This window comes from Sinohyriopsis cumingii, chromosome 11 (assembly GCF_028554795.1).
Source record: "Sinohyriopsis cumingii isolate HCF-2022 chromosome 11, ASM2855479v2, whole genome shotgun sequence".
In the NCBI taxonomy this organism is placed as follows: Eukaryota; Metazoa; Mollusca; class Bivalvia; order Unionida; family Unionidae; genus Sinohyriopsis; species Sinohyriopsis cumingii.
Window position 1 is genome coordinate 44,817,454 of NC_142971.1, and position 16,828 is coordinate 44,834,281.

Below are 16,828 nucleotides of genomic sequence, written 5' to 3' on the forward strand. Positions count from 1 at the left end.
GAGAAGAAAACCATCTGAACAACAACACAAGAGTGGTCTAGAGATGACAAATGCCCCCACCACTGGTCTCACCTTATCAGTATGTAAAAAAAACCTCCAAGCTGATTTAACCATCTGTTTAGGATATAACACGATTTTCAAGGTGGCCATTGTTGTGACCCTATTGGATGTACAAGAGGCACCAATTTCATTTAGGACCAAGAAGACCGATAAAGTTTCATGGCAATCCTCCAAGTAGTTTCAGTGGAGTGATAATAAAATTTTTTTTGCTAATGGATACTGGACACAAGCTCATCCAGTCTCTGGCTAATAAAACTTTAAAAAAAACAGACAAGAACAAGAGTCCAACATTTCTCTTCATGACATCATCTTAACATTACCTCATGGTCCAGAAACAATAGGGCTGACTTCATTATGCATAAATGTAAAATATCAGATGGAAAGATTGAAAAACAGTAAAGAAAATCACCCAATCTAAACTCTAGCCTAAACGCAAACGCAGAACTTCCAAGAAAAACAAAGAAAAAACCTAAACAAACCATGAATACAATTCTAAAACATATTTCACAACTACCTACCCTTAATAGCAACTAATATACCATCCAGAAATGTACCTCAGCAAATCTTATCAACAAAGCAGATAATTATAAACATGTTTCAAAGAAACACTGCTAATACAAAATTTTACAAGAAATTGTGAATACTAATAGTCCCAAAGCAAACACGAAGTACACATTTGTGATGTTGCTACATGATATAATATTCCTCTATTCTTTACTCTATTATATACTCAGTTCTAATTAAGATGTCATGTCATAAGATCTAGCCTTAATGCACAAGATCAAAACTGCAAGCGCAACATGGTAAAAAATCCAAACATAAAGATTCCAACTAGTGCACTCCCCAATTACTATATCATGTCAACATCTAACATAAACTAATACAAGAGCAAGACAACTGTACCTGGCTGCAATATGTACAAATGTACAATGTCAAAAAGGAAGAATAATAGAAAAATATTCAATGACTAAACTCCTTCATATGTACAAAGACAAACCCTTCAAGAAATGGGAAATAAATTTACAAACAAATAAAAGTTTTATTTTTAAAAAGACTTGAACTTCCCCACCCTCTATCAACTGCTATACCAAGCATCTAGATATGTACAACAGAAGCATATGTACATCTATTATGCAAATATGACTATGTTTACAGTTTAAACAAATACTAAAAAGTAAATAATTAAAAGTGGTGCACAGCATAAATTCTTTATTAAATAATTATACTGATTTATTTTGTATTTGTGTTTCTCATCATATATAGTTTAAAGAGAGGAAACTTTGATGACTTCTACACTGTACAAATGTGTACATATATGAATGGAAGCCAAGTGTCTGCAATCATCACCCACAATACTTCTAATTCATGAGAAAAGCCATCCCAAAATTCATATAGAAGCATTATAAATGTTTGGCAATATCAAATACATGGTCCGAAATGGCTTGATATAAAGCCAAACTTTACAAGATAAAATCTGAATAGTCCAAAATTTCAAAGAAATTCCATAAAATCAGTCATTGTGTCAACTGAAATATGAAGTGATATATAAAAGCAAGGTTTGCAGTTTATGTTGTCCAACAGTAACCTGTATAAAAAGATGGTATGTTGAGACCTAAAATTTGTTTCAAACTGTGTCCAGTATGCTGCTGAATCACCTTGAAATGGAAGAACATGTTTCTGTCCAAAACTATGTACATGTATGTACAAAGCACATTAATTGGTCTATTCCTTTCTATAATCTAACAATTAAAATAAAGTGAGTCCTCTATATTACAAGCTGAAAGATGCACAGTGTCCATATTACAAACATGCAACCTAAAAAAATGAAAGACACAACACTCAAAGTAATGCACTAATTACAATAGCTAAAAGCATGTTAACACATATCTAAATAAAATGATGAAAATATCCTCAAAACCTGAGACAAAATGGTGCAAAGATATTTCATCAACAATAAATGAAGTAACAGTTCCAATCCATTTGAAATAAATTGGTACCATTTTTCTAAATTTTAAATTGAGTACTCAATCCCAACTGAAAATAATCAAAGTATCTATACATAAATTAGCTACTGAATTCACTGCATGCAAATTACTGTGTTTGTATGTACAAAGTATAGGGTGGTCTAGTCTCAAAATATGAAAAATAAAATAATGTACATAATTTTAAAGTGTGTCAAATACAACTCCAACTATGGGTACTTAAAACACAAACACACAGGGATGATATGAAGAACATGAAGCAAGTATCATGAAAACACAATTATTGTTCATCAACCTCCAGAAGTGAATTACAAAGTATATACAAAAAATATTACAAGTATGGAAATATATTCAAAATATCAAAACAGAAAACTCCAGACCTTTGATGTCAAATATCCAACTTTTGTATACAGTATATGTGTTAATTATATCTAAGGGCAACATTACAGTACACTTAGTTATCCTAATAAAAATATACAAAGACTGACAAAATGTATACTTGTTAAATCTATGTTTCCATGTTAAAACGCTTCTTCTGCTTTTTCTTTGCTAAGCTTTTACTTATGGTTTTCCCTGTGGTTCTTTGGGAACTGGGGCCATGGCTAATCCTCAGGTCTTTTGACTTCAGGCACTGAATATAAAAAAAATTGAAATGTACTATTTTGGTGTTGTCAAGTAATTAAATTACTGTTGCAGCAAAATAGTATACTTCTGCTTTAATAGCTAGCTTAGATTTAAATGTGCAATTACATAATCAATTTAGCTAAAAAGGTATGAACATGGTGTTTGATATCAATTGTAGCAAGTTACAGGTAAGCAGTAATGTGCCGAGATCTGGATCTAAATGACCACAGTGACTTTGAGGAAAGGGAGAGTGAAGAAAGGTACAGTGGTGGGGTTAAAACTCATTTTATTTATTACTGTATGGCTTTATCTTTTCCTGGCACTAGTCTCCAGTCCAAGGGCATTATTCACTCTACTCATTAGTAACTAAAGGTTCAGAAGAAAGAATATGATCCCAGTCTGATGCAATCTGAATATCTTTGTTTGCTTTATACTGAATCCCCCAATTCATATATTTGTACATTCCTTCCTTCAAAGTGATGAGTGTTGAATCATCTGTAATATTCTTCAGCAATAGCAACATCTGCAAATTAGCTGCTGTGATATCTAAGACGACATACTGGCAACATTAATTGCCTTGTTTTCTCTTTCCTTTCTCTGCACCCAGTAGGATTGTCTTTGACAGGCCAGATTATCGTGAGATTTTGACCATACCATCTTAGTTTGTGTTTCTTTACAATTGTAAGCAGATCTTCATATGGTCCAATTGCACCTTGGATTGCACCCTCCTCATTAGAGATGTAGTCTAAGTATGAGATTTTCAGGATTCTTCAATAAAATCTCATCTCCATAGCATGGATTCTTCTCTCTAGTTCTGCTGATAGGGTCCATGTCTCACATGTATATAGGAAAATGGACAAGATGAAGGAGTGCATAAGTGTGATCTTGGACCCAAGTGTAATGTTAATGTCCTTCCAAATAGGTTTCAACTAGCCAGTGCAATCCTGCAAAGAACCTCAGGTTTTGAACCTTCATCAAAGGTTATAGAAACTTTAAGCTTGTCACTGTGTCCAGCTTCTGTATATTTACTCTTATTTCCTTTTGGATACCACATGGGTTGTTTGTCATTAGCTTGGTCTTTTCAGCACTCATTTCAAACCCATACCTTAGTGAAATGGTTCACTAAGGTTTCCAGATCTTGTTCATCTCCTACTAATCCATCATCAGCAAAGTGCAGGTTGCTGATTGTTCTGCCTCCAACACTGACAGTACCCTCATGGTCTTCCAAGTCATTGGACATGTTCCTTTATAGGTAGATGTCAAAGACAGTTGATGAGAGAAGGTACCCCTGTCTGACACTGACAGTTGTTCTGAACCAATCTATGTTGTCATTGACGAAAATTGCACTAGTCACCTTGTCATACAGGTCTTCTATGGTGCTAATTAGTTTCATATTGATGTGGTATATTCATATGGTGTCCCACAAGGTTACATGCCATACCCTGAGCAGATATATTCAATGGAAGCAAACATAAACAAACCAAAGCTTCACATGCTACACTAAGGAATTACCAGTAAAAAAAAAATTAATTAATTCAGCTCCTGTGGTTTATAAGTGTAGTTTAAGCTGTAAAGCTTTGGTTTGTTTATGTTTGCTTCCACTCAATATATGTACTCTGATCATGAAAGGGAAGCAACTTTAGATTTAGTGCTGTAAAATCTATGAATAGCATTATGTATATTTAATATACAGTGGTTGTTATGTTTTCTTTATCCATTATATACTATGGATAATTGTATTTTAGACTTGACCTTGTCCTAAATTAAGTTCATTTTCTACCTCACCTGAATCATTTATTTTGGTTTTGTGAAAATGTTTATCTCAATCTGAGTCCAAAACATTGGAAATTCCCCATGAAATGTCAGGTCTACCGGTTGTTTACCAATTTTTATATCATAATTTTAGTAACAGACCTTCTAATTATAACTAAGATGTTATCTTGCAAACATTTGGAACCTTCCAGAATGTAATTCTCCATTAGGTAATAGTTTATTTAGAAAATGCTAAAGGTGACCCGAGGTCAAGTAGAGGACTACATAATCTTGTTTATCTTGAAATTATTCATTCATGCTGTAAGATTTAAGCAGAATCGGTTGTATTATTGTGGTGTCCAGTATTTCATATGGGCTGGAATTTATTGATTTAAATTATTTATTCACTGGAGATACAAAGTACTCATCTAAAATAACATTCTTGGAAACAGAGACTTGGATTTATAGTGAAATTCAAAAAAGGATATATTCTTGATTATTATGATTGTGAGTCAACAAAATAATGTTGGCAAATCTTTACTATATTCAGCCCATCAAAGGCATATTAACATGTCCAGCATTGGATTTATTTTGGAATACCACTAAAATTTACTCAGAATTTTAATCATTAGGACTTGTGTTAGAAATTCTAGAATTATTTGGAATTTAATTTGCAATACTATAAGTTCATTCGAGGGAAATAAATTATTTGCTGCATTTTACAAAACTTGTTGGTTTTCTCTGTTTTCTATTACTTAGTTTAAGACCACAGAATTGAAATAATTGTGAATAATGATTTGAAGTCAGTGAAGACATGATAGGGGTCCTGTTGATGCTTCAGTTGTTTTTCACTGAGGATTCTAAGATTAAAGATCTGTTCTACAGCACTACATCTTGCTCTGAACCTTCCTTTTCTACAGAAGTGATGTGATCTGCTTGGGGTTTCTTTATGTTGAGGATGATCTTAAGCATACCCTTATGTGACTGATCAGGCTGATTATTCGGTAGTTCTGGCACCACTATAGATTCCCTTTCTTAGGAAGACTGATGGTCATTGACTGGGTTCATGGGGTGGGACATTCTCCTGTTTGCTAGATTCTGTCACAGATTTTGTGAGAATGTCTATCATGGAGGTTGCTCTGGCTTGAACAAGTTCTTCTGGTATACTGTCTACCCAAGATGACTTCTCTTTCTTAAGTGCCTTTACTGAAGAATCTACTTCTTCCAAGGGATTGGGTGGTCAATCTCTGTTATGGTCAATGGGAAGTCTAGTACCACTTGGTCTCAAGAAGTCTCCTGGTTGTAAAGTTATGAACTGTATTCCATCCATCTATTAAGAATCTCTTGATGTTTTGTGAGACTCTTACCAGCCTTGTCCTGTAGGTTGCCCCTGTTTCTTTGCTGTCAGGTTTTTCATCAAGTGGTATGCCTTTTTACTGTTATTCTGGTTCAGGCTTTCCTCAATTTCCTTATATTTGTCCTCTAATCAGCTTTCCTTTGCTTTCTTTAAGCTCTTCTTACATCTGTTGCTAATCACCCTGTATTTTTCCGATCTTTAAAGGTCTCCTCACATGAAAGAGGTTGAGGAGATCTGCTGTGACCCATGGCATCTTTAACTTATGATGCTTACCAAGGATCTTGCTGGCTGTGCCTATTACTGCCATGTTGAAGATCAAGGAGTCTAGGTTTATTTCTTCAGCACACAGGGTTGTGAGTGGTACAGATTTGCATAGATGTGGTGGAAAAAAGACAGGGTAAGTAAAATGCCCAATGTTGATAAAGCTACCATGAAAACACTCAAATCCTAGAAATAGATATTTCCCTGCTTGACTTAGGAGGGAAGCAAGAATTCATCTGCATATGAAATATATAATTTGCATGGATGAAAAATCAACAGTATGTTTATCAATGAGGGATTGCCAAATGTACCAAAAGTGACGTGAAATGACAGTGAAAATATGCAAACAGACACCAAGAAAACTGAAAATATGCAACTACTTCATGTTTTTTAAAAAACCTGTTCCTTAATTCAGTCATTTATTTTCTCCACATAACTTTATAATAAAAACCATTCCCGTGTCCTATTTAAGCATTTCCTAATCATTTTTCACACTGAATGTTAAAGAAGGACTAAATCATCCATATTGATTAATTCTTGCTGTAACATTAAGCTTTATCCTATTACTGACTAGAATCTAGATGTAAAACATTTATTTCGTAAGTAACATCCATCCACTTTTTTCTTGTACATATGATGGAAGGTCTAAATGGATTTTCCAACAGACAAGTTTTAGTAGAAGTGTTATATAAAACTGCACCTTACAATAAAATCTCTATTTGTATCATAATTAAGTAAATGGAAATTCGAAAATTTCCACTATTATCTTGCAGATGATAAAACTCATGCATACTCATTAAAACCTAATCAATACCCTACAATCCACCTAAATCTGAATACAATCCTCTTGATATTATAGAGGGTTTTTTTGTTGAGAAGGTAAATGTGAACATGTGTTTGTGTTGATGAAAAGGAACAAGATGAACAACATGACTTACCTCAATCTTTGCCATGAGAAACTGTAGGTAGGAATTAATGTGTTGCACCTGGACATCTGCAGGAAAGATGTCTGCAAGAAGAATCCTGTGTGATCCTACCTGAAGCCAACCATTGCTTAGTAAACCCTCTGGCCAGAAGTATTGGTCTCTCAAGTGTTCCAGCAGGGAATCCATTGGTGCCACTTCTCTATGAAGCAGGCATCTATGTACAAATCTTTTCTCTGCTTTGAGAACAACTTCTGCCATCAACACACTGGTACTAAGGAATCCATCAATGAAGGTATGTGAAATACCTTCTAGAGGAACTCTGTATTCATCCCCAAGGGATTCAATGACACCATCTGCATTCATCTGCTCTAGGAGTTCATTAAGTTCTACAATATGACAAAGTTGAATAGCATTTTCTGGGCTTGGAAGAACTTGTTTTGGAAATGGTCGTGTTAGAACACAGCTCCAGTTATCTACAAATTCAACCAGAGATGTCTCTGGCTTTCCACCTGTTCTTCTCAGCAATGATATGATTATGCCAAGATGGTACAAAAAGTCAGCTATAAGCTTTGGTTCTCTTTCTTTCCTGCTCTGTATACCTGCCTCAATATCTGATGTAAGTTTTTGTTGAGGAATCACACCTTTCAACTCTTGAATCATGAGGATATATGTTTTGTAAAGTTCATCACTAAATATGATTCTTGGAAAGGATTCTTCGAGAAGCAAATGGCCTTTCCCCAAAAGAAGTGAGTTGGCTAGTTCCATTTCAATGGTTCTGAAGTCATAAGTAATTTCTCTGCCATGCCCATACTGGATGTTACATTGTGAAAATTTCAGATAATGCTCTGACCACTTAAAAGTTATGATATGATCCTTTTTGACATCAGCTATAGGGATACATGGTAAACTTGCACACATTGTATTCTTCTGTAAGAAGTGAAGGGCTGGTACATAGTTTTGCACTGACAATGCTAGTGTTTCATCAAGGAGGTTGTTCTGAATGGAAACAAGAACTTCAAGAACCTTGTACATAAAAGATGACTTGTCCAATATAAGACAATTCTCCAAGTTACTTGAGTCATGTAGCCTATCCATGGCAGGCAAGGCTTTTGCTGCTGCTGCTTTTTCTCGGATTGCTTCCCATGCCTTTTTCAATAAGCCAAATTTTTGTTTCAACATTTCTCTTTGACTCTGATCATCTTCTTCATGAATAAAACCAGACACAGTGTAGCCTGTCTTTATGCAGTCTGCCTTCTTCTTGTGATAGCTGGCATATATCACACATGCTTTGTGCCAACTAATCAAGGGCTTAATGTGCTGAATCAGTTCAAGTTGTGGCAAAGCTTTTAGAACAAGTGCCAGGAATGGGAAGGAATTAGCCTTGTTTTCTTGATACAGTTCAAGGGAAAGATTTTCAAGTGATGGTTCCATGGTTAGCCTGAAGAAACATGGATTCCATCCTACCTCATCTATCTCTTCTACTTGATGCTCAATAGTTGTTTCATCCAGTCTATACAATGCCATAATTTGTCTTTTTGCTTCAATTATTGCAGTAAATCTTTCTCGGATGAGGCTGCTGACAATACCATTAAATTCTTTTTCCCAAACACTCCTTTCACACTCTTCTGTCAATGCTGGACAGGTTTCCCACAGCAGAGTTCTTGTTCTACTTAAAAGAACATGAAGAAAGTAGTCCAAGTCAGTTTGCCTTATCCCTATCAAATCTTCAAGGTACCTAAAAGCATGCTGAAGACTCTGATAAAGGTACTGTGTGACATTTCTCTCTCCTTCTGTTCTTTGTAGGAAACAGCTTATTTGGTCTTGTTTACTATATCCTGCTGCCAATGATGCTGTCAACAATCCATGGATTATCATCTGCATTAAGCGTTGTGAAACTGTTGTCAGCACAGTTCCTGGTATGAGCCCATCAATTCCAGAGCAATAACATGCCTTTGATGTTGGTGCATTTTTATCTACACGTGCAACAGGGCCTGAGCATACTGGACATAGACTTTCTAAACCATCATCATGTTTTGAAAATGCAAATCTGTGATGTGATATGCATCTCCCCACATATACTTTAGGTGCTGTAAAAGCAGACATATTTGGTTCACCTTTGATATTCTGAACCTCCATTACTGACACAACAATACCTGAAACTTCTTCTGGTTGAAGAAAACATTTAGTAAATACATTGCTGCATCTGACCTTTGATGACAGGGCCAGTGTGGCCAGCTCAATGACAAATGATGCAATCTGCATATCTGATTCCTTACTGCCTTGATGTAAGTTCAAGTTAAGATCATAGATGATTTCATAGTCTTTTCTCGCCAAATGAAACTGGATAAGTCTAAAATTGTCTTCATCCACTTCACATTCTTTGCAGAGTCGTTCTACTTCATTTGCTTTTGTCCTCTCACTATCTGTTAGTTCCGTAAGTGTTCTCTTCAAAAAGAACTGTTCTATGAGAACAGAATGCAATGATAACATTCGGTCACTGTCACTGACTGCCTTTTTTATCCAGTTTTTGAACTCGTCATTGCTGCTCTCAAATGCATTTCTTGCCACTCTATGAAGATTTACATTGAACAATGCCAAAGGTGCATTGTCTGTACAGTTCTTCAAGGACTCCCATTTCCTTAGTGATGAAATGAATGTCAGTTTGCCTGATACATTTTGACATACCCTGTGAAACTTGGCATATCTAAAACTTGACTTGAGACCCTTTAGAAGGAAAAGCTGCAACGATAACCTTTTGTCATCCTCTTCATCTTTATCATTACCTCTCAAACATGCATCCAGCTTTTGAAAGTAGGATTGATTCAAATCCTGTTCTTCCTGTTGCAATTCAATTCCCAGGATCTTTGCAAAATTCCTAAAGTAGGCAACTGCAATAAGTTGTCGGAGAGAAAATTCTTCTGTAAAGATAATTCTTTCGACCTTGAGAAGTCTTTCAACAGCAGTTTCAGTTATGAAAGTCTCCATCTCTGATTGAAATATTTCTTGTTCAAAAACATCAACCAGAATAGCAGCAAGAGAAACATTAAGTTGACATGTTTCTAATTGGTTCTCCATGCTGCTGTTCAAACTTGAGAGAAATTGGCTTTCTTCTAATAACTTATAGGCTTCTTCTGGGTCTAAATCAAGGATCTGGAAAAAGATGCTCTGAGTCCCTTCTCCCCCCACTTCCATGAATGATGCATAACGCAATGGATTTTTTAAGTATGCCAAGCTACTATCTGGAACTGCATCAATTTGCACCATATGAAAAAACCAATCAATCACGTTACTGTCCTCATAAGCTTGTAGACATCGTAAAATAAACTGAGCAAATATTTTCTGCCGGTCTTGTTTTGTGACACTGCTTGAGCGAAAGAAAGCTAACATTTCACATATCTTTTCCATAAAACCTTCTGTATCCATAGCAACATCCCTCTGAAGGAAGCTCCCCAACTGGACCAGCCAGTAGCTACCCATCTTGTAAGGAATAAGAACCAGTGAAGTTAGATCACTGCAAAATCTAAGGCCATATAAGATACTGCAGTCTTTTGAGACGCGACTTGCTAATGACAAGATGTTCTGCACCTTTATATTCCATTTTTCAAGCTCAATCTGTGATTTGGAGATTTCTTCAGCTGGAATTATCTTTTTACATAACTTCTCAACTAAAACATTTTGAAGAGTGGATGGTATACCCATTTCTTCTTGTCCATCTTTCTGCCTAACAGTTTCTAACGATTTTTCTATGTTTCTTTCATCTACTGTTTGCTCCATTTCTGAGTTGGAATGTACCTGTATTACACTGCTATCTATGATCCATTCACTATCTGCTTCCTCATCTAAGGATTCAAAGGTAGCACTGGGTGCAAATGGACCTTCAACAGTGGATTTCTTTTCTCTATCAAGAACTTCCTCCTGCTTTAAGACTGCATCTACACTTTCCAGGGTTAAAAAAATCTCCTGTCCTTGAACTGTTGTTTCTTTAAACATTCCACTGACTGAATCACTCATGGACATTTCATTACTGTCTCTTCTAGCATCTGCCAAAGACTCTTGCAAATTTCTTTTAATTCCATCATCATCCTGATCTCCAACTTCACCAGTATATGTACCTTCTATCCTGTCATTTTGCCCAAAATCTCCATAGGAAACATTAACAACAGAGTTATTCAAATCATCATATTTTTCATACAAAGGTTCAACTGTGACTTCAGACAATGCATCAGTCTCATCGGTAAAGGAAAGAGCTCCACTGCCATTCAACTCATCCATTTCAATAGATTCTTTACTCTCATTGTCAGACTTGTCTCCACTTAAGCAACCTTCTGAAGCACTTATAAAATCTGATGTCTTCAATGATGCCTCATTTCCAAATTTGTCTACTGCATCTTCCCTTTGATATGACCCTGCAGAGTCTTTTGATGGATTGAATATTTCCTGTAAAACTCCCTTGATATCAACCAGTTCCCTACAAGTTTCAATAAATGTGAATTCTGCCATAATCAGACTGAAGTTTGTCCAGTACGTTGTATGAACAAATGTGCAAGCATCATTTAGGCTCAGACCTGGCAATTTAGACCTCTGAGGAAGAAGCCAATACATGACATTTACTGTTTCATCAGTAATGTCTTCGGGTGAATGTCTTGCAACAGCAAGAGTACAGAAATCATGCACATAGTCCATCTGGCAATTTTCATACTCCAAACGCAACAGTTCCCCAAGCTTACATGAAATGATGTCACTAAATCTGTAGCACAAGCCTTCCACTATGTTATTGTCAAGATCTTCAACTTCATCTACTTCATATTTAAGAAGAGTGCTTCTTAGTAATTCTGAAAAATAGTCCTTTTCCTTTTCTATTCTATCAAAACAAAGCTTGCTGAATGGCATATGAAGCTTTACAACTGGAGTTGAGATTGCATAGCACTCTGGTCCTTTTGGTAAAGGAGTATATTCTATTGTAAACATTTTCTCATCACGGAAAAATTCATACCATGTATGTTGTCTTTTCTTTGATGATAAATCAGATACAAAGAAGCTATCAAGAAGATTCTGTTTCTCTAGTTCATATATCAGCATGGCCAAGGGATCAAAGATAATTGACAAAATGTGTCTCTCTAATGCCTCAATAAAACTTGAAGCTGTGTACAAAGCATTTGCATCACAGGCAACTTGTACTTGCCAGCTGTCTACATTTGCATGTAGTGCATATTTTGAATCAATCCATTTTAGTATTGCACCTTCCAAACAAGATAAAAATTCTGTACTGGTGCTAATTTCAGTGATGATGTGAGAAATGCCATCAATACTCCGTCCAACTGTGCCATACCTAATGCAAGCAAATGCAGTAAATAGCTGCTCTTTGATGTAGTCATTCAGTGGTCTCTTCAGCTCAATTGTTTCCATCAGATTCCATTTCCTGAGTTCTGGTAATTTTGTTTTTGGCCTACTTAGACTGTCTAGCATTACCAATTTCCACTTGGCAAGGAAGTCAATCTGAGGTACTGTCTTTCCTTCCTCTGCCCTTCTACCAAGATGAACAATTACACAAACATGCTTTGGGTCCTTGGAGTTTCTTCCACTGTACTCAGCCTGAAGCTTCTCAATGATTGACTTTGAAAGCAAAATATGTGTCACATCTGTATCAGCTTTGCATTGCAGAAACAATATTTGCCTATCACAATTGTGCCAGAATTGCTCCATCTGCATTGTTAATTGCTTCTCTGATTTAAAAGCACCAAGTTTTTCAATCTGACATTTGAAGCCTGGTACCATTTTCTTCAAGTCTGCGTGTATGTTGCTGTTGGTAAAAACAATGATCATTTTCCCTACACCTTCTGTGCTTGTTCCAATCTCTGAGTCTAAAAAGTGCTCTAACCCCTCATGAATTGGCATCTGAAAATAGGACTGTTTTATTTCCTCCAGCTCTTCATCAGAACAAGTCTTTCCATACTCTGAAACATCAAGGCGAATTATGGCTTCTGGTTTCATAACTGGCAGAAGTGTAACTTTGCATGCTTCAATCTTTCTTTGAAGAGTTTGAGATTCTGAGAGTGGCTTGGAGGAAACATGTAAAACAAGAGAAGGGATCATGTCTTTGCTGTAAATTGGTATTATATCCTCTGGTGTAAAATGTTTTCCTGACACTGAGCCAACAGATGAAACCCAGTGCTCCAACTCTGACACCACCTTCTCATTTTCATCACCCAATATTTCTGAATACTGAAGACTCTGTTTCTCAAATCTGTTTAGAAAAGGGGGATCTGAATGATTCAGCTCACTTTCTTCTACCAGGACTATGCACTTGAAATCATCATGGACATAGCACATTGGATTGCTATATGGACCAAGGGCAATCCGACAATTCTTTTTGTTTCCAACAACTATATAATTCTGATTTAGCATGTCATACAAACTACCATACACAGTTTCCAGGTCTTTAAGTATCAAGACAAGGCCTTGCTCCATACATAGAATTATTCGGCTCAAGATTCGATAACTGTAATCATCTGTCAAATCCTCTGCAAACTTGCTCCCATATATTGTCATATGTTCTCTACCTTGATCTTTCAACTGCTTTTCTAAGATTCCAAGAACTGAATCTCCTGTTGTAATAAGCAAAAGGTGTCTTGCAGACCTATCATTAATGTTTTCTTTGATCAAATCCAAAACAGGAATGTTCTGTTGGCCATGCATGTTATGGAGAGCAATGATGTGCTTTTCAAAGCATTTTCTTACTAAGCCCATTTCTGAGAATAATCCACCAAAGTTTCTTTGTATTCCTTTCAGAATTATGTTGCCTTTAACATCTTGGTTAATTGCATAATCTGTCATATTTGCTAATTCTCTAGCAAAGTATTTGACTAAAGAATAGTAGTCTCTAAGCCCAAAGAAATTCTTAAAGCGCTGAGTGGACACAAATTCAAAATACCCTCTGGCAATACCTTTCAGTTCCTGTGCAATGTTTAGATCTCTTTCCCGTGTTGGAATTATTCCTGAATAACTGGCATCTGATGACTTTGCAAATGAATCGCTGATTGATTTTCCTGTTAGGATAAGCTCTTCTTCATCCATTTCCGGTCTGGATAAATGGATTGCCCGATTCATCTTTGAGGCATCTAAAGCCCAGTTGGAAATTCCAACAACTGCCACATCTGGGTGTGGTTTTCCAAGTGGCTCCAGCAAACTATGAAGGACCTTAAGGGGATTGAACCGTGATACTTCGGCTAATCCAATCTCATCAAGAATAACCACAGACAAAACATCTTCCTGAGAGTTTGACTCCTGGTATTTCTGTGCCTTCTCAAAAACCTTAATAATTCCATCTGAAGTTGAGGACTCTGATCCTTGAAATGACACACAGTACAGCTGTGGCAGCAACTTAAATAATTCATCCTTGGAATCTGGTCCTCTCAGATTACTCCTAATAACCTGCATTGAGAGAGACTTGCTACAGCCAGGCTTTCCAACAACAAAGATTGGAATTCTGTTGAGAATGCATACCAGGATAACAAAGACATTTTCCTGAAGAGCTGTGTTCTTTGCAACCCCTGGGGGCAATTCCATTCTGTCAAGTATGTCTTGTTGTTCTTCTCTTATTATAGCTTTTATTTTCTCTTCCCTATATTCACTTTCATCATGCTGTCTGAAGGCAATGAACAGACCTTCTCTGTATTTTTGTCTTGTTCCAGAATCAATTAATCTGGAATGGTAGCAGTGTGCAAGTGCAAGTATGATGGCTCGTATTTCTATTTCACTGCTACTGTAAAACCTTTTGTGGTTAGAAGCTTTTAACTTTTTCTTCCTGTCCAAGAATTTTTCTTTAAACCAAACTGTAAGATCTGTGCATCTACGTACATCTCTGAGGCTGACACAACAATTTAGTCCTTCTACTGTCCTAATAAACTCCTGGGAAATTACCAGTGCATCAGCTAGTAGCATTTCCTTTTCTGTGGAAAATCCCATTTTTCCACATACTATTTGTTCAATGTACATTTTTTCATCTGACCTGCTGAGGCTGCCAAAATCCCAAACATAATCAACCATGGTTTCTGGAAGTGGATGAACTCTGTATAGAAGCCTGGAAAGTTCATCTGTTTTTGCTTTATCATCTAGTCCAGCTGTGTGAATGGCTGACTCGGATCTCAACCTATATGGGTTGCATGCAGCCATCAAGACTAAGTTTGGTGCAAGCTTCCTTCCAAGACAGGAATGGTGACATATAATGTCATTGAGAAGCCAAATGTGATCATTGGTATTGATTTCATCAAGAAAAAGCCAGACTTGTTCCTTAGTTTCACACACGTTTAAAGCTTTGCTGTTTACGTCAGCTACTGTCTGAAGTATGTCCTCCTCTGCTATTCCAGCATGAATGGTTTTCACATTAAAATCAACTCCACATATTTCTGAAAGGTACTTAATTAGGGATGTTTTTCCACAACCAGTTTCTCCCATTACAATGACTGGGATATGAGCTCTGATTCTCAGCATAATGAGAACCATTTTCAACAGGTTGTCAGGGGTAAGTGCATAATATTTTGCCATTTCTTGTAGCTCTTCTTTCTGCATGCATTTTGGATTTGTTCGTGCAACCTTCTGTAAAACATCCTGTAATCCTTCTTGGTTCATCTTGGCAAAGTCTGGAAGTTGCTTCTTCATCTGACTTTCAAATAAAGTCTTAATATGAGATGGAACATGTGATATATCCCTGTACAATACAGACAAGGTCTGAACATCTTGACTATGGAAAAGAAATACCAGATGGTTGCTATCTTCCCATCTAATCATGCCTTCTACTCGGGCTGCTAAAGAAGTTGCCAAGTTTGTTGAACCTGAAGATAATGCTGCTGTTGATCTCTGAGATTCTTTGCATCCCTTTATTGACCTTCCTGCAAAATCAACAGATACATCAACCATTGCCTTCACTAAATCGGTCTTCACAGTCTGTCTATTTTGTCTGCCCAACATAAGAGACAGATTAGAAATTCTAAAATAGCTGCTGTAAGATAATTTTTTCAACTGATCTGCAAGAACTCGAACAAAGGAGTTGATTAAGGTGTAGGACATGTCATCCTCATTCATTCTGAAATACTTTTGCAAAAGAAATATGCAATTCTCCATTGGTAGAGGTTTTAATGCTTTTGTGCCTTTGAAAATGATATCTCTCTTATCAATTGTTCCATCTTCTACAGCATTTAAGTAATGGCAAACCACTTGCAAAGGACTATGCAATTCATTGCTAACTTGAAAACTTTCAAAACCTTCCCACTTGATGTTTATTCTCTTAAAGGATGTTACTATATGTAGAGAATTGGGCAAAGTATTGTTCATGGTGTTGGCAAGTTCTATGCAAACTGAATTGGTTGTGAGGGAAACAGATGTGGTGTATACAGAAACATAACGCAGTAGCAAGAGTTCAAACAATAATGTGTCCAATTCTTCAGAATCTGGGGTATTTCCAATGTCAATATGAAGAATCAAGTCTTTGTTGATTTTTACTTTTGACAGCCTTTCTACTAATATATGCTTGCTGATAGGTCCACTGACATGCAAAGTAATAAATTTCTTTCTAGCTTGATGTGCATGCCTCTTGATGGTTTCTGTTTTTCCCAAACCTGGAATGTCTGATGTAACAATGAAGACTTCAGGGCACTCCTTCTGCAGACATATTTGTAAAGAAGCCTCTGTTATTGGATGAATACGTCTCACACAATCTGAGAATTCATGAAGAAATGGGTGATGCTCAGCTCCTCGAAAAATGATGGCTAGCAGGAATGCATCATCTTTTGGTAATTTTCTCAGTGCATCCACAAGCTGAAACTGATACTCATTAGACAACAGTTCTACATTTGCAAGACAAAACAGAC

At 36.5% G+C, this 16,828-nt stretch overlaps 1 protein-coding gene across 1 annotated transcript; it reads right to left on the reverse strand.

Annotated features, from left to right (window-relative positions):
* Positions 1-2,371: 2,371 nt before the first annotated feature.
* Positions 2,372-16,406, reverse strand: LOC149788040 (uncharacterized). The gene is made up of 2 exons (XM_089973508.1): positions 6,975-16,406; positions 2,372-2,673 (listed from the first exon to the last, which is right to left on the reverse strand). Exons 1-2 carry the CDS (start codon positions 16,290-16,292, stop codon positions 2,551-2,553), a joined length of 9,441 nt encoding a protein of 3,146 aa, XP_089829634.1. The 5' UTR covers positions 16,293-16,406; the 3' UTR covers positions 2,372-2,550.
* Positions 16,407-16,828: the final 422 nt, after the last annotated feature.